We start from the raw sequence: 23,236 nt of genomic DNA, 5'->3' as shown, positions 1-23,236 counted from the left end.
TAGAGGGGGTTAGAAGCTGGCAAAATGGACACGAGAAGAGAGAGTGAAGGAAGGGAGCAGGCTGTCTCATCAGAGGGAGAGCAACTGGGAGAATGTAGCAAGGTGTAAATAAGTTTTTGTGTGACTGACTTGATTTGTAAACTTTCACTTAAAGCACAATAAAAATTTAAAAAAACACAAAAAACGAAAAACCAATTAAGACAAGAAAAGGCAAATGTTTAGAGACCAAAGTTTATTAGTGGTTACCGGACAGGAGGAGGGGGAAAAGGGGTGTTAACAGTGATGGAAAACTCACATTGATTAACGGTATTACAGTCGATTACTGTAATTGCTGTCAATTACACCTGTAAAAAGTTGAACTGGCAAAGGTTGTGTGATATATTTACAATGAAAAAAAAAAAGAGTAGCTGCTGAGACTGCTTATGTACAATCAAATATGTCATTAGATTTGGTTCCTTGTTTTGGAGGTTTAGGGTCATGGTTTCATGAGACATCCCAGTTAATTGGCCTAATAACGTGTTTAGTGCTTCTGATCTATCTCCTAGTTGGTTGCATAGTGCCTGGGGTCTTAAAAGCTTACATGCAGCCATCCAAGGCACAATTGGTCTCTACTCACCTGGAGTAACAGAGGAAGAAAGAGAGTCAGGAACAGGAGGAGGATATGGAATCTGTGGGTAACTGCCTTCATGAACAACTGCCTGCTTTGCCATGAAGACCAGAAGAATTGGATGATGCCTGGCTATCATTACTGAACACTGTGATCAAAGATTCCATAGAAGAATCCTGATCAAAAGGGGGAAAATGTAGAACGGAATTTCAAATTCTTATGGACTCTAGACTTTCTGGAGCCAGAGAGTATGGATGAGCCCCTGAAACTATTGCCCTGAAAGAGTCTTTAGACCTTAAACCAAAAATATCCCCTGAAGTCATCTTAAAGCTAAATAGTTTGGCATAACTTGTGAAAAAGTCCTGCCTTCAGCATTGCGCTCTTTTAAGAACTGTCTATACGGCATCAAATTGACAATAACAATTCAAAAGATTAGATATGAACCTTAGGGGGTGGTGAGTTTATGTTAATGAGGGAGGAAAAACTCAGAAAAGGAGAGTGAGAATGGTTGTACAACTCAAAGAATACAATGTCACTAAATTGTACATGTAGAAGCTACTGAATTGGTGTTATGTTCTGTTGTGTATATTTTCAACAACGATAAAATAAAATTTAGAGGAAAAAATAGGAGATTATAATTCCAAAATCCTCTGGATAATTTAATACTTTGATTTATCAATTTTATATAAGACAAATAGTAGTAACAACTATTTATATTAACTACATTAATCTAATTAATGTAGCATATAGCTATAAACACACAAAAAGTAAGTTTGTATAGTTAGTTTACCATGCACTAAATTTCTATTCAGGCTAAAATTCTGATTCAAACAACTTTAAATGAAAACATCCCAGATGTTCAACTTATGAGACTAGTTACATAAACTTTAATAGATATAACTGATAAATAGTGCCCTACAGTCATAATATGATAATAATAAAGTCCATGATCCCAATTCTAGAGGAAAAAACAAAACACTAGGACAAAATCTAAATACATGGAGACAAAATGTTAATAGTAGGTAGTACTACACGACATGATAAGTGAAGTTTTGTCCTTTGTTTCTACATTTTCCAAATTTCCTACAATGAACACATATTATTTTATAATCAGAAAAAAAAAAAAAAACTTTCATAGCATCTCACCCAAGAAGCCACCTCCTTCAATTTCATCATAACTGTTGTGTACCACCATAGATCCATTATTGGTATTTGATGTACCACCTACAAGGAAAGTTTATTAGCAGAATTTAAATTAGAACAATTGTTATAATTTCTTTCATAATTTGAACTAATGTCTAAAATTTAACACAGCTTTCCAAACAACAAATAGTTTAAACCACAACCTAGTAAAAATGTCATATATTAAAATAAGAACTTCAAACAACTGCACAGTTTTGTTTTTTAACTGCAAGATTTTAAACATACAGAAGTTTCAAATAATTTAGATGTAGCTTCAGTGAAAGAGAACACGAGTCTTCTGAAGGAATCTTTTTTCATCTTACATTGCGTCTACGACAAGGGCCCAAATAGTGAGGCTTTTCAAAACCTAATTTCAGCAAAATAACTTTGAAAATGTATGGTTCTTTGTGGCGTTTATAAAATCATATAGTATCTGAAAGATTTCATTAGCTGAGAGAGCTGCAATAACAACATCTAAGGAGCAGTACACACTGGGAAAAAAAAAATCATCAAAATCAATACTACTCCCCTGAAATCATCTTAAAACCAAAAAACAGTTTAGCTTAACTAGTCAAAAAAAAGTCTGCCTTGAACTTTATGCTCTTTCAAGAACTATCCACTGTATATGGGATCAAACTGACAATAACTTGAAAAATTAGATAGGAGCCTTAGAGGGCAGTGAGTTTACATTAACGTGGGGAGGAACAACTCAGAAACGGAGGGTGAGAATGGTGGCACAACTCAAAGAATACAATCAATATCACTAAGTTGTACATGTAGAAATTGTTGAATTGGTATATGTTTTGCTGTTAAAAACAACAAAAATAAATAAAATTTAGGGGGAAAAAGGCAATACAACTTAAAGATAAAGAAAATAAAATTGTAGGGATAAAAGATCTTATTTTCGAAATACCTAACAAGCAGAATGGAGTCCAGAAACAATTTGAAGGTGACAGAAATACCTCTAGCACTGAGGTATACTGTGCTAACTTTAACAGTCCATATTAACATGAAATATATAATTTTAATAGTTTCAGCAAAGCCAGTAACTTTTTCCCCAATTCTCAAGACCACCATGACTTCAGTCATGCATTAATACATAAAACCTTACTAAAACTTTTAAATAAAGACAAAAACATTGGGCATGCTGCAGATTCTTTTTAGTTGGTTAATAATTTTTTTATTCTAGCTTGATGTTCAAAATTATAATCTAGCAACTAGTGGGATAATTCAGTATCATTTTGTTACTCATTTTTAAAACCATTCTTTTCAAACTATTCACAGGTCAGTTTTTTTCCCAACTCATAATACTTAAAAAAGGAAATACCAGAAGAAAATTTAAAAATATTGGTTGTATTCAGTAGTGGATAATGGGCGACATCTTTCCCCCTCCTTTTCTCTATTTTCCTATTTCCAAATCTTGCTGTAATGGTTATAACACTGCTAAAATCAAATTTCTTACAAAATATCTTATTTAAATTAATAAACTTGTGTTTCAAGGTTACATCCCAAGACGATGCTTTAAAACATTTGATTATATAAATAAATAAAACTGCTTATATACTCAACTTCTTACTTAGGCTCATAGATATTTGTTAACATACAACCATTGCTGTGATCAAAATATGGCTTCTTTGGAAAAGGGACAATATTTTAAAAGGATAATTCTAACACCACATCCAGAAAGGCAAAAATTTTCTTCCCTCAAACTGCCTCTCCAAAAGGCACCTAACTTTATAGCCATGGTTTTTTAAAATTTACACAGTAACAAAACATTAAGAGCAGTGGTTCCCAAATGCTAGTCCACAGCCCAGCATAACCTGTTGCCGTCAAGGTGAGTCCAACTCATAGCGACCCTACAGTACAGACTAGAACTGCCCCAGAGGGTTTCCAAGGAGCAGCTGGTGGATTCAAAGTATTGATCTTTTGGTTAGCAGCAGTAGCTCTTAACCACAGCGCCAACAGAGCTCCTCACATAAAATAGGGCAGTAGAATTTCTGAGGATGTTCTTAAAACTCTCAATTCTTGAGGCCCATTCCTAATCAAGGAGCCCTGGTGGCAAGGGGTTAAGAACTTGGCTGCTAGCCAAAAAGTCCGCAGTTTGAATCCACCAGCTTCTGGTTAGAAACCCAATGGGGCAATTCTACTCTGTCCTACAGTTATGAGTTGGAATCTGGTTGACGGCAACATGTTTAGCTTTTTTTTTTTTGGTATCCCTAATCAAACAACTAGATTTTCTGAGAAGAAAAAATATGGTTCTGATGCACAGAATTCACATTATATTAATCTTTCTACCCTAAGTTGAAACTTTATGATTCGACTTTGTTTTTTAATTTGCTTACCTTCTTGTTTGATAGCTGAGTTAAATGAGGGTTGGGGTACAGGACTATGTGATGATTTCTGGGGATTAAGGGCTCTGACTGGAGGTGGGCCTCTAGTTGGAGGGGGTCCAGGTGGAGCTCCTGGTTGAAAAGTAGTAGGCAGAGATGGATTCACTAAAGGGGGCGCAGAACCTACGGAAACATTGGTTTTTCACATGTCACTTAACATCTTAAGACAAAGGTCAAAACTAGCCTTTTACCAAATCTAACTTCAAAATTTATATTATAATTACCGAATTACCATAAATATGATAATAACTTTCCAGGTTTATGACTTTTTAATCTGTATGCACAGGTTTCCAAGTCTCTCCTACCATACTTCTTACCTGTCAATTATTAAAGCGATGAAAATTAAAAAAAAAAAAAATCACTTCTAAACCTAAAACCCATTGCCACTGAGTTGATTCCAACTCACAGAGACCCTGTAGGACACAGTAGAACTGTCCCATAGGGTTTCCAAGGCTGTGATCTTTACAGAAGCAGACTGCCACACCTTTCTCCCAAGGAGCAGCTGGTGCGTTTAAACCACCGACCTTTCAATTAACAGCTGACCACACAATCACTGCCACCAAGCCCACCCACTGCCATCAAGTCGATTCCGACTCACAGTGACCCTACAGGACAGGGTAGAATTGCCCTGTAAGTTCCCAAGGGGTACCTGGTGGATTTGAACTCCCAACTTTTTGGTTAGCAGCCCTAGCTCTTAACCACTACGTTACCAGGGTTTCCACTGTGCCACCCAGGGCCTCCCAAATCACTTCTAAGGTAGGTAAAATTCTCTATTTACTGATTAATTTTTAATTAACTGATCATACAAGTCCAACAGGCATGTGAAATATTCCTAGTAGAAACTAACATTAATAGGATTTTGTTGATGCCCTATTAAGTACAGCCCATTCAATTAGTATCAACTAGGTCTAGAGTGGGAACCCTGGTGGCATAGTGGTTAAGTGCTACAGCTGCTAACCAAGAGGCTGGCAGTTCAAATTCACCAGGCGCTCCTCGGAAACTCTACGGGGCAGTTCTACTGTGTCCTATAAGGTTGCTATGAGTTGGAATCGACTCGACGGCACTGGGTTTGTTTTTTTTTGTTTAGGTCTAGAGTACGCTTTCTAAATTCTCCTGGTTGTGTCTTCGTTTTATTTTGCTGGGCACATGGTCTGTTAAAAATGAGATTATAAATTTGAGATGCTGTTCCATGTTTACCTAATAATAAAGATAGTTTACCTTCCATAATGACTTGAACACTATATCAAGAACATTTCCTAGGCTTAAAAAGTCAGGACACAAGCCTAGGTTTATATATAGTTAAAACAAGATTGACAAATATGTGATTTAATTTTTCATTCCAAGATTTTTTTAACTTTTGAGTAAAATAGGCAATGCATTTTATTTATAATGTTTTATACAATTAATCCTATATTTTATAAAATTAAAAGAATAAAGATACCCAGGTATGAACTTTTTCGATTTGTTTCTATAACAAATTCTCCCATGGAAAAATTATTATATTATTGAACCGTATTTCTCCCAATAAGACTAATACCTTGTTAGTGAAGTGAAGATAAAGATTACTTGCACATAACTCCCTTATCTAAGAAGCTTGTAGGCATATCTATGGCTTTACAGACAAGTCAAAGGAACAAAGGGGCAAGGTACATTTCCAACTCAGCATGAAAAGGCGGCATTATATATCTGGCCACAAAGGTTTAACAACCTAATTTTAAAAGAATACAAGTGAATTTGTAGAGATTTTTCAAAGCTTTAAGAAAACTATTTCTGAATCAAGAATATTGTTACATTTTAGAAAATAGCCATTTTTTCAAGTTGGATAATCCTTATTTATAACACTAATAGCTAAAGTTTCAGAATGTAAAGGTGCTAAAAGGTGGCTTATTAAAAATTTTTTTCAGAGAATTTAATACATGGACTAGAAACTCTGTAGAAGGAAGGGATACTCACAGTGTTGAGATCAGACTATCAGGCACCTACTATTAACGATGGGTTGAAAAAACAGAAGTAAAAAACAAAGAATGTTTTTAGAGGTCTCATGTAAAAAAAAGAAAGGAAGCCATGGATTTATTTTAGGTTTAGTTTACTAGTTTATGTATCTTTCTCTTCGTTTCTTTTACATAGGAATAGGACCTGCTTATGTATCTCCACATATGTGCTGGAGTCCAAATGCTCTACCTGAGGGTTTCGGTTATAGCCAAAATGTCAGATTATTGAAATTATAGCTTTTACGAGTTCACTTCCTTGAGGGTGTCTGCTGAGCAGAATCATGCAGATCTCAATATGGAATTTTAAATACTTTTTTTTTTTAAGTAACATTACTAACGTCAGTAAGTATATAAAACCAAAAAACCAAACCGACTGCCATCAAGTCAGTTCCAATTCACAGTGGCCCTACAGGACAGGGCAGAACTGCCCTTATAGGGTTTCCAAGGAATAACTGGTGGATTCGAACTGCTGACCTTTCGGTTAGCAGCTGAGCTCTTAACCACTGTGCCACCAGGGCTCCCTGTAATAATTACGGCCTAGGAAATCCTATGGGGCAATTCTACTCTGTCCTATAATGTTGCTATGAGTAGGAACTGACTGGACTGCACATGGCAACAACGTAATAACATTACCTGATTTTATGTAGCTGTTTTGAAGTGAAGGATCTCCAGAAGAAATATACTGATGATTTGCTGTTAAATTTGTATTTCCAGATACAGTTGGTTGGGATGATACACGAGGATAATGGTTTGTCTGTGATCCTGTGGACGTATAGTTATATTGCCAATTCAAAGGTGGTGGTGGTGGTAGGTTGACTCCGGGAAGAAAACTACCAGAAGGCATTGGTGTAGGAGCTGGGTTCTGAGAAGCAGGTGGCGGCATTTGGGAAACAGGACCACTACGGAGTGACGGTGTCTCTGTATTAGAAGCCACGGGTGGTCTATTAAGAGTCTGACTAGGTCCCTGATAATTACTTAATAGAGAAACAGTCTGAGAACCACCGTAGTTAGACTGTCCAGAGACTGGATTCAAAGAAGTCTTTGCTGGTATTAGATAAGGGTAGGGTCCTGGAAGCTGAGAATTATATCCTTGGCTCACTGACGACTGTGAAGACATCAATGCATTTTGGACAGGACCTTTCAATAAGAGGGGAAAAAATTAGTTTTACAAACAAATATAGCAATATTTTTAAAAATACAGAAAACATATGGTACTCTTACAACTCAATAATAAAAAGACAAATAACCCAATTAAAAAATGGGCAAAGGATTTGAATAGACATTCAGAAATATTTCCAAAAAACATATAAATATGGTTAACAAGCACAAGAAAAGAAATTCAACATCACTAGTTATTAGAGAAATGTAAATCAAAACCATAATGAAATGCCACTTCATACCAACTAGGATGGCTACAATAAAGAGCTCACATGAGAACAAGTGTTGACAAGGATGTGAACAAATAAGAACCATCATACATTGCTAGTGGGAATTAAAAATGGTACAGCCACTTTGGAAAACAGTTTGGCAATTCCCCAAAATGTTAAATATAGAGTTACCATATGACCCAGCAATTCCACTCCTAGGTATATACCCAAAGAAATGAAAGCGTGTGTCCATACAGAAACTTGCACACACGCATTCATAACAGCATTATTCGTAACAGCCCAAAAGTAAAAACAAACCAAATGTCCATCAACTGATGAACAGATTGAAAAAATACGGTATGTCCATACAATGGAATATTATTCAGCCATAAAAAGGAATGAAGTATTGACAGATATTGCAACATGGATGAACTTTGAAAACAATAAGCTAAGGGAAAGAAGCCAATCACAAACGACCACATACTATATGATTCCCGTTTATACAAAATGTCCGGAATAGGCGAATCTATAGAGACAGAAAGTAGATTAGTGATCGCCTACGGCTGGACGTTTGGGGGAAACAGAGATGACTGTCAATGGATATGGGTTGCTTTTTTGAGGGGGGGGTGGTGAAAATGTTCTAAAATGTATTGTGATGGCAATTGTACAACTCTATGACTATACTGAAAACCACTGAATTTTACACTTCAAATGGGTGAATAGCATGGTGTATGAATTGTACCTCGATAACAAAACCAAAACCAAACCCAGTGCCGTCAAGTCGATTCTGACTCATAGCGACCCTATAGGACAGAGTAGAACTGCCCCATAGAGTTTCCAAGGAGTGCCTGGCGGATTCGAACTGCTGATTCTTTGGTTAGCAGCCGTAGCACTTAACCACTACGCCACCAGGGTTTCCACCTCAGTAAAGTTGATATTAAAAAAAAAAAAATTAATCCCTAGAAACATCACTTCAATTTAGGAATACAATGTCATTGAGACTTTTTACATTTAAAAGATATAAAAAAATATTACTCTCCCAAATGTACACCCTCAATCCATGCAACCAATCTAATTTGTATCCTTTCATAAACTGCACAATGTTTATCTAAATATACAAGCATATGTATATATATATATATATATATACATATATATATATATAAAAACAGGTAGGTTGTAGGGGTTACAAAAGCATATATTTGAAGCCCTGGTGGTAGACGGTTTAAAACACTCAGCTGCTAACTGAAAGGTAGGCGGTTCGAAAACAACAGAGGCTCCACAGGAGAAAGATGTGGCAGTCTGCTTCCATAAAGATTTACAGCCTTGAAAACCCTATAGGGCGCTTCTATGCTGTGCTACAGTGCTGCTATGAGTCAGAATCTACTTGATGGCAACACTATATTCCAAACCCAAACCCACTTACATAGATTTATGTAAGTTGGGAGTTGTTATGGATTGAACTGTGTCCCCCAAAAAGATATACACAAGTCCTAGCCCCTGGTACCTGTAAATGTGATCTTGTTTGGCAATAGGATCTTTGAAGATGTTATCACTTGAGTCAACATGAAGTCAGACTGGAGTAGGGTGGGTTCTAATCCAATCTGAATAGTGTCCTTATAAAAGAGAAGACAGACAAACAGAGAAGGACAGCCACGTGAAGATGCATCTGTAAGCCAAGAATGCCTGGGGCTACCAGAAGCTGGGAAAGACAAGAAAGGATCCCCCACTAAAGGCTTCCAAGGGAGTATGGCCTGGCCAATAAACTGGGACTTCTAGCTCCAGAACTAAAAAAAACGAACTAGAAGGCAACATATTTCTCTTGTTTAAAACCACCCAGCTAGGACTTTAATGTATATACACTGCTCTGCTAAACAATAAATTTAGGTAGCCTTACAGGACAATAGAAACACATCCATGTGTTTATAATAACGAAAAATTGGAAACAAACTAAATATTCATCAACAGGGGAATGGATAAATTGTAGATTAGTCATACAGTGGGTTAATTATCAGTAAAATGAATAACCTAGATGTACATCTATCAGCAAGGATAAATTACAAAAAGAATATTAAGAGAAAAAAATCAAATTACAGAGAAATAAGTATGAGACCTTTTTATAAATCTTTTTATTATGAAAATTTCAGATATACACAAAAACTTAAGATCACTTCATGGAGTTGCCCCCCCAAAAATGTTGAAATGTCGATTGAAATTATATTTGATTTATATATTAATTTTGGGTTGATTCATATTTTTATGATAGAAAGTCTTTCCATTCAGAAACATGCTATATCTCTCCATATTTATTTCTTCCAATAATATTTCATGCTTTTTTCATAAAGATATGCCTTTAAATTTTGTTGCTAGGTATTTTGTAGTTTGTCACTGCTGTGGATGGAATATTTAACTTCATTTCTATCTCAAACTGCTTAAAAGAAAAGATTATCAATTATTCAAAGTGCTATAAATGCTCAATTATAAGGTGTGATTTTTCCCAATGTATATGAATCTCTACAAAGGCTCTAATAACTCATACTGGAATAACTCTATTTTTCACACTGTGGGTAGCAAACCATTAATGGGTATGAAGCCAATATACTGAGTTGTAAACTACCTTTTTTATTAATGAGGTACAAGATAATAGTTTAGAACAGAAAATATCAGCATATTACTATAATAAGGGCAAATATTATTGGGTAAAACTTTCATTTCAGTTGTAAATATGCACAAAAATATGTATTTTTTATAGGACACTTTAAAAATTTTTTTATTGTGCTTTAAGTGAAAGTTTACAAACCAAGTCAGTCTCTCATACAAAAACTTATATATACCTTGCTATATACTCCTAGTTGTTCTTCCTCTAATGAGACAGCACACTCCTTCCCTCCACTCTCTATTTTTACATCCATTTGGCCACCTCTGCCCTCTCATCTCTTCTCCAGGCAGGAGCAGCCCACATAGTCTCATGTGTCTACTTGATCCAAGGAGCTCACTCTTCACCAGTATCATTTTCTATCCCATAGTCCAGTCCAATCCCTGTCTGAAGAGTTGGCTTTGGGAATGGTTCCTATCTTGGGCTAACAGAAGGTCTGGGGACCACGACCACTGGGGTCCTTCTAGTCTCAGTCAGACCATCAAGTCTGGGCTTTTTATGAGAATTTGGAGTCTGCATCCCACTGCTTTTCTGCACCCTCAGGGGTTCTCTGTTGTGTTCCCTGTCAGGGCAGTCATCAGTTGTAGCCGGGCACCATCTAGTTCTTCTGGTTTCAGGCTGATGTAGTCTCTGGTTTATGTGGCCCTTTCTATCTCTTGGGCTCAAAATTACTTTGTGTCTTTGGTGTTCTTCATTCTCCTTTGCTCCAGGTGGGTTGACACCAATTGATGCATCTTAGATGGCTGCTTGGTAGCATTTAAGACACCAGATGTATAGACCACTTTTTAAAATGTATTTTTTTAAAATGTATTTCTTATTGTAGATTACAGTCAAAGTCTGAAAGTCACCTGACCATCTTTCTGGCCCTGGGTTTGTAATTTTGCCTCCAAAAATGACTGATTGGGCCACAATCTGCCCTGTAATTGGCCTTTTTTTTTTTTTTTAATAATTTTATTTTTGTTGTCATTGTTGAGAATACACGTGACAAAAACATATACCAATTCAAGTTTCTACATGTACAATTCAGTGACATTGATTACATTCTATGAGTTGTGCAACCATTCTCACTCTCCTTTTCTGAGTTGTTCCTCCCCCGTTAACATAAACTCACTGCCCCCTAAAGCTCCTATCTATTCTTTTGAGTTGCTGTTGTCAATTTGATCCCATATAGATAGAGCTTAAAAGAGCATAATGCTCAGGGTAGACATTCTTGACTAGTTGTGACTGGTCTACTTTATTCACTTTGCAGGGATTGGTTGGTTTACTAGTCAGAAAAGTGGTGTGTAAAACCACCTTAGAGATCAATGTCACTGAATTGTACATGTAGAAATGGTCAAATTAGTGTATGTTTTTTGTGTGTATTCTCAAAAACAACAACAAAATAAATTTTAAAAAATTATAATAAAACCACCCAATAGGACTGAGAAACTTACAGTCCACTGACGGTACTGATTATTTCATGGTCCTGCTGGGAGGGTCATGCCTTAAATTTGTCAAGGAGCTTCCTTATCTAAGCAGCCAACCTCACAGAGGTTTAGTGAGACAGGCCAGAACCTGAAAACCAAGAAGAGCCTCAAGCGAAGCAGTTTGGACCTGGGGTTCCTGCAAGGGGAACTTCCTAAAAGAGCTGTAATAGGAGTCAAGGGTTTTAACACTTAAGATGGCGAGAGACCCAGCAGGGGCCCGGCGGAAGAGGGCCAGCAGCGAGAGGCCTGGAATGGACCTAGCGGCAGAGCCTGGCAACAGCAGAAAACTGCTGCTAGGAGAACAGCAGCTGAGCTGGTAGCTACACTGGCAATTAGCAGGGCCAGTTAGCTGCAGAGAGGCTGATGGTAGGGAGAGTGAAAGCAAAGAGGCCTGCTTATACAGCAGAGAGGCTTGCCAATGGCAGAGAGCAGCTGAGAGAGCTGTCCTGATTGAAAGATGTTTTTATTGACAAATTGCATCCCTATCCTCAACTGTTCCTGTTACTTCCAAGTTGATCCTGATCCTGATGAGAAGTCTGTTACTACCCTTATAAACCACAGTAACAGTGAGTAGGATCTGTGAGTTCTGTGTAGCCACTGCAATTAATTATCAAACCCAGCAGGGAAGTAGAGAGTGCCATGGGGGGAATGGCTGGTGTCAGATATGGCAAAGAAACTGGAGTGGTATGTCTGACCTCCACCTCATAGGAACCAGCTTTGTGCTGATCCCGATTCTTATCCCTCAAGAATTTCAGCAAGTCTTTTTACTACATTACAGTACCCCCTACATAATAACTCTCCATCTCCCCTCCCCCCAACCCCTGGTAACCATTAATAAACTTTTGTCTCTATGAATTTTCTATTGTACCCAAAAGAAAACCAAACCCACTGCCATCGAGTCAATTCCAACTCATAGTGACCCTGTAGGACAGAGTAGAACTGCCCCATAGAGTTTCCAAGGAGCGCCTGGCGGATTTGAACTGCCGACCTGTTGGTTAGCAGTTGTAGCACTTAACCACTACGCTACCAGGGTTTCCTTTTGTATTGTAAGTATTTCATATAAGTGGGGTCATATAGTATTTGTCCTTTTGGCTACATATCCTGCTACCTTTTAAAACATGAATCATATCAACTCCCCTGCTCAAACCCTCCAAAGTCCTTACCACAGCCAAACACCTTCTGTGTCCCTCACTCCCTCTCTAATCTTGATTCCTACTTTTCTTTTTAAAAAATATTGGACATTTGTTTTATTTTAATAAAATGTCAGTGCCAGGATAATACATATGATCTTTCTGATTTGGAAAGTAAGTCAAATCTTCATACTACATTCTGATTTTGTTTGTTCCTTGTTTGCTCTCTGGGCAAATTTTAGCATAATGCTCAATTTTTTTTAAGATTAGGTTCAACATGTTGTTGTTGTTAGCTGCCATCAAGTTGGCACCTGCTCATGGCAAACCCAAGCACAATGAGATTGGATCGTTACGATCCATAAAATTTTCATTGGCTGGTTTTTTGGAAGCAGATCACCAGGTTTTTCTTCCTAGTCCATCTTAGTCTGGAAGATCCACTGAAACCTGCTCAGCATCATAGCGACATGCAAACCTCCACTGACAGATGGGTGGAGCCTGTGCATGAGGTACACTGGCCAAGAATCAAACTCAGGTCTCCCACATGGAAGGTGAGAATTCTACCACTGAACCATAGGTTTAACACATTGCTGTTGTTAGCTGCCATCAAGCTGGCCCCCAACTCATGGCAATCCCATGTGTTACAGAGTAGAACTGCTCCATATGGTTTTCTTGTCTGTAATCTTTACAGAAGCAGGTCACCAGGCCTTTCTTCCATGGAGCTGTGCTAAAGGGTGACCCTGCTAGTATTTGAAATACTGGTAGCATAGCTTGCAGCATCATAGCAATATACAAGCCACCACAGTACAACAAACTGACAAACAGGTAGTAGAAGATTTTACTACTAGCTAGTAATATTTGCTCAAGGAGTCTTTTTTTCCCTTGCATAAATTATTTATTATTATAATTAGATCTTCACAAAGTTGTCTTTTCACCATCTGTGTTTTGTTAATGTGAAATTAAATTATAGTTACAAGCAAAAGTTGGTTACACAGGGAATAATAATTATATATTCAGTTTAATAGAAATAAAAGAATATTTCTTTTAAAATGCAAGGTTTTGTTTGTTATATAACCTTTTCACCATGCAATTCCATTATAAATTTAATTTCAAAAGTCAAAATTATTTGTGCTATCTGAGCTTTAGGAGCTCTGGTGGTGCAACAGTTAAGCACTTGACTGCTAACCAAAAGGTTAGCAGCTCAAACCTATCCAGCGCTCTACAGGAGAAAGACCCAGCAATCTGCTCTTGTAAAGATTACAGCCTGGAAAACCCTATGGGACAGTCCTCCTCTGTGACATGAGTTGAAATATTTAAGTGCAAATCAGCTTTTTAAAGAAAAAGCAGTGATCTGTGATGTTTCCACTGCAAGAGGAAATCTAGGTTTATAATTAACATGAAAATCATGTATCAGACTCCAGCAGGAGATTCTTTAGCATATTTTATATAGCTCTTAATATACAGCTTTGAGGAATCCTGCTTACTATTTCCCCTTGGCAGCTGCACTTTCCTACACCATGACAGTGCACGTTTGCACATATCCATAACATAATGATAGAAAATAAGATACAGTAAATCAGATTTCTAAATTTCAGATCTAAGTCTCCTTATCAATACCGGTACACAAGTATGCAGGCAGTAATACCACTCAAAGAAATGCAGACAGCAAAAAAATATATTCAGTAGTTTTGGAAGCAGTTGACAGAAAACAAAAGCACTGACCAGTGTTACTAGAGTCAATAAGGATGTTTGCAGTGGGCTCGCTGACCCATGGAGCAAGGAAGCTGAGCTCCTTTGAGCAGAACTTGGTAGCAGAGTGGGGTGCCTCTAGGCACTTATTGATGTAGCTAAAGAGCTGTCCACCAGGCTCCTTGGAAACTCTATGGGGCAGTTCTACTCTGTCCTATAGGGTCGTTACGAGTAGGAATCAACTCAACGGCACTGGGTTTAGTTTGGTTTTTTTAAAGAGCTGTTAACACTTGATAAGCAGGGCAGAGGCCAGCTCAAGCACCCTGGCAGCAGAGGCCAAGAGCAAGGCCTGCCTGTGGGCACTGCCAAGGAAAAGTTGAGTTGTCTTGACTGGAGCTGTCCTGATGGAAGAACTATATCCTGGATTGTATCCTGTTACCTCCAAGTTCATCCTGATCCGAATTGTAAGCTGTTACTTCCCGAATAAAACCCATAATCATCTATATAGTCTGTGAGTTCTGTGTGGCCACTGCAATGAATTATTGAACCCTGCAGAGAAGTAGAGAGTGCCACAGGGGGAAAGGTTGGTGTCAGAACTGGTAAAAAGGTTGGAGAGTGAATGTATGTCTGACTTCCACCTTACAGGATCAGCCTTGGGCTACTCTTGACCCTCCCCACACACCTCCGACGTGAAGTCAGAGGGCTACTATCGCTACACTACCCTATTACAGTGCTAAACTGCCAACAACTAAATTGATGATTCAATCCTTGGCTGATATCTCTCTGAACAGAGGTCTACTGTCCCTGTCACTAGTGCTGTAGGTTTTCGTAAGAAAGTCCTCCATTTTGGGGTTTCTTTACTCTCCCCAAGCCACTCAAAACCCAGCCACCATTACCTCCTTCAGTCTCGGGTCTACAACTCCAAACACCTGTTTATGGATCATTCGTAGCTGAAACCCCAGGCTAGGAGAACCACAACAGTGCTGTATTCTTTACCTACAGTGTTTACTGCAAAATCATTTCCTTTGCTGGGCTCCCTCCACATCAGCTTTGCATTTGAATCCTGCTTTTGCTTGGAAGTTATATGTAAACCCCATTGCACCTGCCTAGTATAATTAAGAATGTTGCTGACATAACTTGTATGAACTTCCTACTTGTAAACCACTTTAAAAGTAACTTACCTGCCTGCCCTTCGCAAGCAGTCTTGGCAGCAGTGGCTCAACTGACTCCATTTCCTTGTACAACAAAATAAAGGTGCCTTTCTTGTTCTTCCACCTCAGTCTCTTGTTTATTGGCCAGTATGAGTCATGTTGAGTAAGAACCTGGGGTTTCTGCCCAGTAACATTTCTGGCTAGCCAGCCAGGAGCCATCTGTTTGGTTCCTGAGGTGGGTTGGAAAACAGAGCTGCCCCAATGTCTGGCACCACCAGATTTCTCCTAGAGACCTTGGAGCAGCTCTAAAAGCCAATCTTCTCCCCCTGATCCAAACAATGGCTCTATGAGAAACATGAAACGCACCTGGACCGTTTGGTAAGTGCCTAGGTAAGGCCTTAGAAGAGTCCCAAGAAGCAGGAGAAACTGACTGCTGAGGGCATTAGGAATCTGAAGTTATTTGGGAAGTAACAGGGTACTTCCTAGGTAAAGCCTTAGAAGAGTCTTAAGAAGCAGGAGGAATTCACTGCTGAGGGCATAAAAGGCTCAGTTACCTGTTAAGTTGGTGCACCAGATTAGCTTGTGTGAGTGTGTAAGTTTGTGTATCTAGAGAATGGAGAACATTTAAGGGATCCTAAAATGCAGCCCACTAAGATGCATTCTTAAGAACTGGGAACAGAGACTCGGACAGACATGGCCCTGGCGGCATGCTTGTCCCTTTCCTACTTTTGCCTCTTTAAATATATGCCAAATAAAACTTTTCTTTTTGCTTTAATAAACTTTGTGGTGTTTCAGCCTACATGAGTTAGTTGCTGCAGGGATTCTAAAACCATGAATCCAATCGACCTTGAGGAAGCCTGAGCTGCAGAGGAGAAGCCGGCAAAAAGAAAGGTCCTATCTTCTGAACCTAAGCACTGGCACTCCGTGTCCCTTTGACAACAACGGGGTGAGTGCTCTCGGAAAATGAGCCTTTGCTTATCTTTTTTGTCCTTTTTCTCAAGTTTTGTTCAGCATATTTGTTTGAAAAACCGGTTCTTTGATTGAGAATCTTTCTTAGATTTTTTGCTTCATCGTTTGTTTACGAGTGATATTTAGTAACTCTTGTTGAACTGTGGTTTAGGTCCAGATTCGGGTGTTTGAAACATTAAAGAGGTAATTCCATTTTTAAAGAGCCACTCACTATAAGCCACAAAACTCAGGTGTGGGTGAACCAGTAAAAGCCATTAGGGTGGTTGCCGGCACTCATGACCAGTGTTAAAGACTCCTGTGACAGGATAACGTGGACACGAGACAGGCTACAGCACTAGGCTGCCTGCCACCACCCACAAGCAAAGGCTTATGCAATTAGGGTACACGCTGATCCAAGCCAAACCTCAGTAGGTTTCTTTTTGCAGCTCAGAGAAAACCTGGAAAATACTGCTCTGTTTTGCCCAAATTCGCAGGGAGAAGTGGTAGCTCCATACCTTTTTTATGACAGTTTCTCAATAAACAATCACAATAGTATTCCTCCATCTGACGCTCTGGCAAGCTAATAAACTTTATCTAAAATCTGGTATTTCCACTGGATTGAGTCGATCTTACCAAAAACTGCTATATACACTTTAAGAAACTAGAATCCCCGCTGGTGGGAATGTAAAATGGTACAACCACTTTGGAAATCGATTTGGTGCTTCCTTAAAAAGCTAGAAATAGAACTACCATACAATCCAGCAATCCCACTCCTTGGAATATATCCTAGAGAAGTAAGAGCCTTTACACGAACAGATAATATGCACACCCATGTTTACCGCGGCACTGTTTACATGCAAAAAGATGGACGTAACCAAGGTGCCCATCAATGGATGAATAGATAAATAAATTATGGTATATTCACACAATGGAATACTACGCATCGATAAAGAACAGTGATGAATCTGTGAACCATTTCATAACATGGAGGAACCTGGAAGGCATTTTGCTGAGTGAAATTAGTCAGTTGTAAAAGGACAAATATTGTATAAGACCACTATTATATGAACTTGAGAAATAGTTTAAACTGAGAAGAAAACATTCTTTTGTGGTTACAAAAGGGTGGAAGGAGGGAGCGTGGGAAAGGGGTATTCACTAACTAGATGATAGATAAGAACTACTTTAGGTGAAGGGAAAGACAACACACAATATAGGCGAGGTCAGCACAACTGAACTAAACCAAAAGCAGTCTCCTGAATAAACTGAATGCTTCAAAGGCCAGCGTAGCAGGGGTAGGGGTTTCGGGGCCATGGTTTCAGGGGACATCTAAGTCAATTGGCATAATAAAATCTATTAAGAAAACATTTTGTATCCCACTTTGGAGAGTGCCGCCTGGGGACTTAAACGCTAGCAAGTGGCCATCTAAGATGCATCAATTGGTCTCAACCCACCTGGAGCAAAGGAGAATGAAGAACACCAAGGACACAAGGTAATTACAAGCCCAAGAGACAGAAAGGGCCACACGAACCAGAGACTACATCAGTCTGAGACCAGAAGAACTAGATGGTGCCTGGCTACAACCGAAGACTGCCCTGACAGGGAACACAACAGAGAACCCCTGAGGGAGCAGGAAAGCAGTGGGATGCAGACCCCAAATTCTCATAAAAAGACCAGACTTAATGGACTGACTCAGACTAGAAGGACCCCAGTGGTCATGGACCTCAGACCTTCTGTTGGCCCAGGACAGGCACCATTCCCGAAGCCAACTCTTTAGACATGGATTGGACCAGACAATGCACTGGAGAGGGATACCGGTGAGCAGTGAGCTTCTTGGGTCAGGTGGACACCTGAGAGTATTTTGGCATCTCCTCCCTGAAGGGGAGATGAGAAGGTAGAGGGGGTTAGAAGCTGGCGAAATGAACATGAAAAGAGAGTGGAGGGAGGGAGCAGGCTGTCTCATTAGGTGGAGAGTAACTGGGAGTATGTAGCAAGGTGTATATAAGTTTTTGTGTGAGAGACTGACTTGATTTGTAAACTTGCACTTAAAGCACAATAAAAATTATATATATATATATATATATATATATATATATATATAAAAAGAAACTAAAATCCCCATATCCTTGTTTTGTGTGGTATTGTTCAGTGAGTTTATGTAGTCTCTCTGTCCCCTTTTGTTCTGAGAGCTTACTTCTGGTCTAGAGCATTATGTCTAAGTTTCTGTCTTGTGTCAGGTTGGAGGCTATGGCTGAGAATTGCTGTTTTTTGTAAGGCTGTCTTAGAACCTCAGTTCCTTCCTCATTCAAGAAAAACTGTGTCTTATGTCTGTCTTACGATTTAGATTTTTAGTAGCTAATTGAAAAAGTTTTTTTTTAAGTCAGTCATAAAAACAAAACCTTTCGAAGTAACTTGACCTAGATCATATCTACCACAGAATGAAACACTATCCAGTCCTGTGCCATCCTTACAATCGCTGTTATGCTTGAGCCCATTGTTGCAGTCACTGTGTCAATCCATCTCTGGTCTTTGATTATCATCAGTAAGTGCTTCAAGTCCTCTTCATTTTCACCAAGCAAGGTTGTGACATCTGCATAACACAGGTTGTTAATGAGTCTTCCTCCAATCCTGGTGCCCTGCTCTTCTTCATATAGCACAGCTTCTCAGATTATTTGCTCAGCGTACAGATTGAATAGGTATGGTGAAAGGATACAGCCGTGACGCACGCCTTTCCTGACTTTAAACCAATCAGTATCCCCTTGTTCTGTCCAAACAACTGCCTCTTGATCTATGTATAGGTTCCTCATGAGTGTTCTGGAATTCCCATTCTTCACAATGTTATCCATAATTTGTTGTCATCCAGATAGTCGAATGCCTTTGCATAGTCAATAAAACACAGGTAAACATCCTTCTGGTATTCTCTGCTTTCAGCCAGAATCCATCTGACATCAGCAATGATATCCCTGGTTCCACGTCCTCTTCTGAATCCGGCCTCAATTTCTGGCAGTTCCCTGCTGATATATTGCTGCAGCCACTTTTGAATGATCGTCAGCAAAATTTTGCTTGCATGGGATATTAACGATATTGTTCTATAATTTCCACATTTGGTTGCATCACCTTTCTTGGGAATAGGCATAAATATGGATCTCTTCTAGTCAGTTGGCCAGGAAGCTGTCTTCCATGTTTCTTGGCATAGATGAGTGAGCACTTCCAGTGCTACATTCGTTTGTTGAAACATCTCAATTGATGTTCCATCAATTCCTGGAGTCTTGTTTTTTGCCAATGCCTTTTTTTTTTTTTTTTTCAGTGCAGCTTGGACTTCTTCCTTCAGTACCACTGGTTCCTGATCATATGCTACCTCTTGAAATAGTTGAACATCGACTAATTTTTTTTGGTATAATGACTCAGTGTATTCCTTCCATCTTCTTTTGATGCTTCCTGCGTCGTTTAATATTTTCTCCATAGAATCCTTCACTACTGCAACCCAAGGCTTTAATTTTTTCGTATATATTTTAGGCTAGTAGTCATGAACAAATCATTTGTGCCACCCAATCCTATTGCCATCAAGTCAGTCTGACTCGTAGCGACCCTACAGGAACCCAGAGACCTTTAATGGATTACAACCCACTGAAAAATGGTCCATACCAATATAAACAAATGAATAAAAGTTTGAAGAGTGAAGTATTTACATAGTTTCAAAGTACATTCCCACAAAATACTAATTACAAAGAGAAAAGGAGTAACTTTTCAGTGGAGAGGCGTGGTAGACACCACCTTAATCAAGTAATCAAAGTGAATATCATCAATGGAACAAACTGAAATTATGCGCCACCTAAAAGGATGCGAAGAAATGAACAAAGCATCTCTTCTGTGACAGTTCTGATATAAATGGATAATCTGAATCTAATCGGTAGGAAATAGCAGACAAAACCAAATTGATGCATATTCTACAAACAAATTAGCTTGTAATTTCAAAAGTATCTGGGTCATGAAGTCAAGAGAAGAGCGAAGAACGGTCCCACATTGAAGGAAACTAAAGAGACATGAAAATTAAATGCTAACTGCAATTCTGAACTGGATTATTTTGCTATTACGAAGTGTGGTTGTAGAAATCTCAGAATTCCACTATTCAGTCCTCAACTATGAGGATATAACGAATCTCTACTTTCCTACTATTCTGTTCAGTTCTGGTACCAGATGCCTATGCAGCACTTCCTTCTCTAATCCTAGCCACCTGGACCTAGGTCAGGTCTCAAGTTAAAATGTCACCACCGTTCTTCAGACAACCAAATAGGCAGATGCCAGCTGCATGTGTGGGAGTCCAAATGACATTCTCACTTCTGACCTGCTGGCTACAAATTTGGGATTTTTCTGTACCCCTTAAAGATGCTAGCAGCAAGCTCTGTAGTCTCCCACACTGTTGACCTGATGGCTGCCACCGCTAATTTGCTCGATAATTCGCTCGAAGGACTCACAAAACTCACAGAAGGTACTATATGTACTACTACAAATTTTATTGTAGGAAAAAAGAAATTAAATGAAGAGACATACAGGATGAGGTCTGGGAAGGTTCTCAGCACGAAGCTTCCATGTCCCAAAGGATGCACTGCCCTCCTACATGCATGGATGTCTCTCATCAACCAGGAAGCCCATGAAACTTCCATGTCCAGAGTCTTTATTGTTTTCATTATGTAGTCATGGATTGATTAGATCAGTCCTCTAACATCCCCTGAGGTTAGGTGATATCAGCTAGTAGATTAGCAGTTGCTTAGAGCTTGGGGCCTGGGGGAAATGGAGGTAGTCTTTCTGGTCAGGCCAACTTGCACCCACCAGCACAAACCTCACGTACAGTCTATAGGTCTACATGACATCCAAACCCATTTCCATTCAGTTGATTCCAACTCACTGGGACCCTATAGGACAGAGGAAAATTGCCCCGACAGGGTTTCCAAGGCTCTAATCTTTAAGAAAGTGAACTATCACCACATCATTCTCCCACAGAGCGGCTGGCAGGTTCCAGTTGCAGACCTTTCAGTTACCAGCCAAACGCTTAACCACTGTACCACCAGGGCTTCTTCCAGATAACAAAATCACTTTAAATACTCAGGAAATTCCAACAATTTGGAGTTATTTCTCAGGAACCAAGAACAAAGGCGAGATTACCTGAAATAAGTTAATTCTTTATCCCCGCAGCTAGGAAGGGTTTTATGGAGACAACTGGTGAAACTTGAATGGGGTCAGAGAATTGGGCGCAACGGTTAAGAGTTCAGCTATCAATCAAAAAGTTGGCAGTTCAAATCCACCAGCCGCTCCTGGAAACCTTAAGGGGCAGCTCTACTCTGTCCTAGAGGGTCACTATGCATTGGAATTGACCCAACAGCAATGGGTTTATGGGGTTTAATGCATAAATGTTAATTACCTAATTTTGATATCTGTATTGAAGTTCTGTAAGACGACTTTCTTGTTTTTAGAAATACAAACTAAAATATTTAGGAATGGTGGGACATTATATCAGAAACTTACTCTCAAACGGATCAGAAAAGAGTTCTTTGTACTGTACTTCCAGCTTTTCCATAAATTTGGGATTGTTCCAAAATTTTTTTTTTAATTTAAGCAATAGTAAGTGACTTCATTATAGAGGACACAAATAAATGAGTAAAGCTAACAAGAACTTGGTGGTTTGTGGTAAAATTTCCAATGACAGCATCTTATCCAACCTCAGTGTGGTCTATCAAACAATTTAAAAAGAAGTCAGATGATGTACTTTGGAAAGCTGTTCTAGTAATGATAACAACACTAATCAAAGGTGCATTCAAAAACCTGTAGGAGATAGTTTCAGGGGACATCTAGGTCAATCATCATAATAAAGTCTATTAAGAAAACATTCTGCATCCCACTTAGGAGAGTGGCGTCTGGGGTCTTAAACGCTAGCATGTGGCCAGCTAAGATGCATCAATTGGTCTCAACCCACCTGGAACAAAGGAGAATGAAGAACACCAAAGATACAAGGCAATTATGAGCCCAAGAGACAGAAAAGGCCACATAAACCAGAGACTACTTCAGCCTAAGGCCAGAAGAACTAGACGGTGCCTGGCTACAACCGATGACTGACTGTCCTGACAGGGAACACAACAGAGAACCCCTGAGAGCAACGGGGGACACAGACCTTAAATTCTCGTAAAACAACCAGACTTAATGGTCTGACTGAGACTAGAAGGACCCCAGAGGCCATGGTCCCCAGACCCTCTGTTAGCCCAAGATAGGAACCATTCCCAAAGCCAACTCTTCAGATGGGGACTGGACTGGACTCTAGGATCGCTATGAGTGGAAATCAATTCAACAGCACTGGGTTTGGTTTGGTTTTTGTTTATAGGATAGAAAGTGATACTGGTGAGGAGTGAGCTTCTTGGAGCAAGTAGACACAATGAGACTATGTGGGCAGTCCCTGTCTGGAGGGGAGATGAGAAGGCAGAGGGGGTCAGAAGCTGGCTGAATGGACACGAAAATAGAGGGTGGAGGGAAGGAGTGTGCTGTCTTATTAGGGGGAGAGCAACTAGGAGTATAGAGCAAGGTGTGTATAAATTTCTGTATGAGAGACTGAACTGATTTATAAACTTTCACTTAAAGTACAATAAAAAAAATTTTTAAAACTATGAAAAACTACT

The 23,236-nt window shown here is 39.1% G+C and overlaps 1 protein-coding gene across 2 annotated transcripts in view; it reads right to left on the bottom strand.

Moving 5' to 3' along the window:
* Positions 1-23,236, bottom strand: part of SEC24A (SEC24 homolog A, COPII coat complex component) — a 103,359-nt gene that overhangs the window by 55,334 nt on the left and 24,789 nt on the right. For both annotated transcript variants that reach the window (XM_049873674.1, XM_049873673.1), the window contains exons 2-4: positions 6,804-7,307; positions 4,132-4,302; positions 1,754-1,831 (exon numbers count right to left, since the gene is read on the bottom strand). In XM_049873674.1, the coding sequence (XP_049729631.1) occupies positions 1,754-1,831; positions 4,132-4,302; positions 6,804-7,307 (753 nt within the window). The remainder of the gene's footprint in view (positions 1-1,753; positions 1,832-4,131; positions 4,303-6,803; positions 7,308-23,236) is intronic.

The sequence above is a fragment of the Elephas maximus genome, chromosome 2 (genome assembly GCF_024166365.1).
Source record: "Elephas maximus indicus isolate mEleMax1 chromosome 2, mEleMax1 primary haplotype, whole genome shotgun sequence".
Classification (NCBI taxonomy): Eukaryota; Metazoa; Chordata; class Mammalia; order Proboscidea; family Elephantidae; genus Elephas; species Elephas maximus.
Note: the sequence above shows the minus strand (reverse complement) of the source record. Positions and strands in the feature narration are given on the sequence as shown.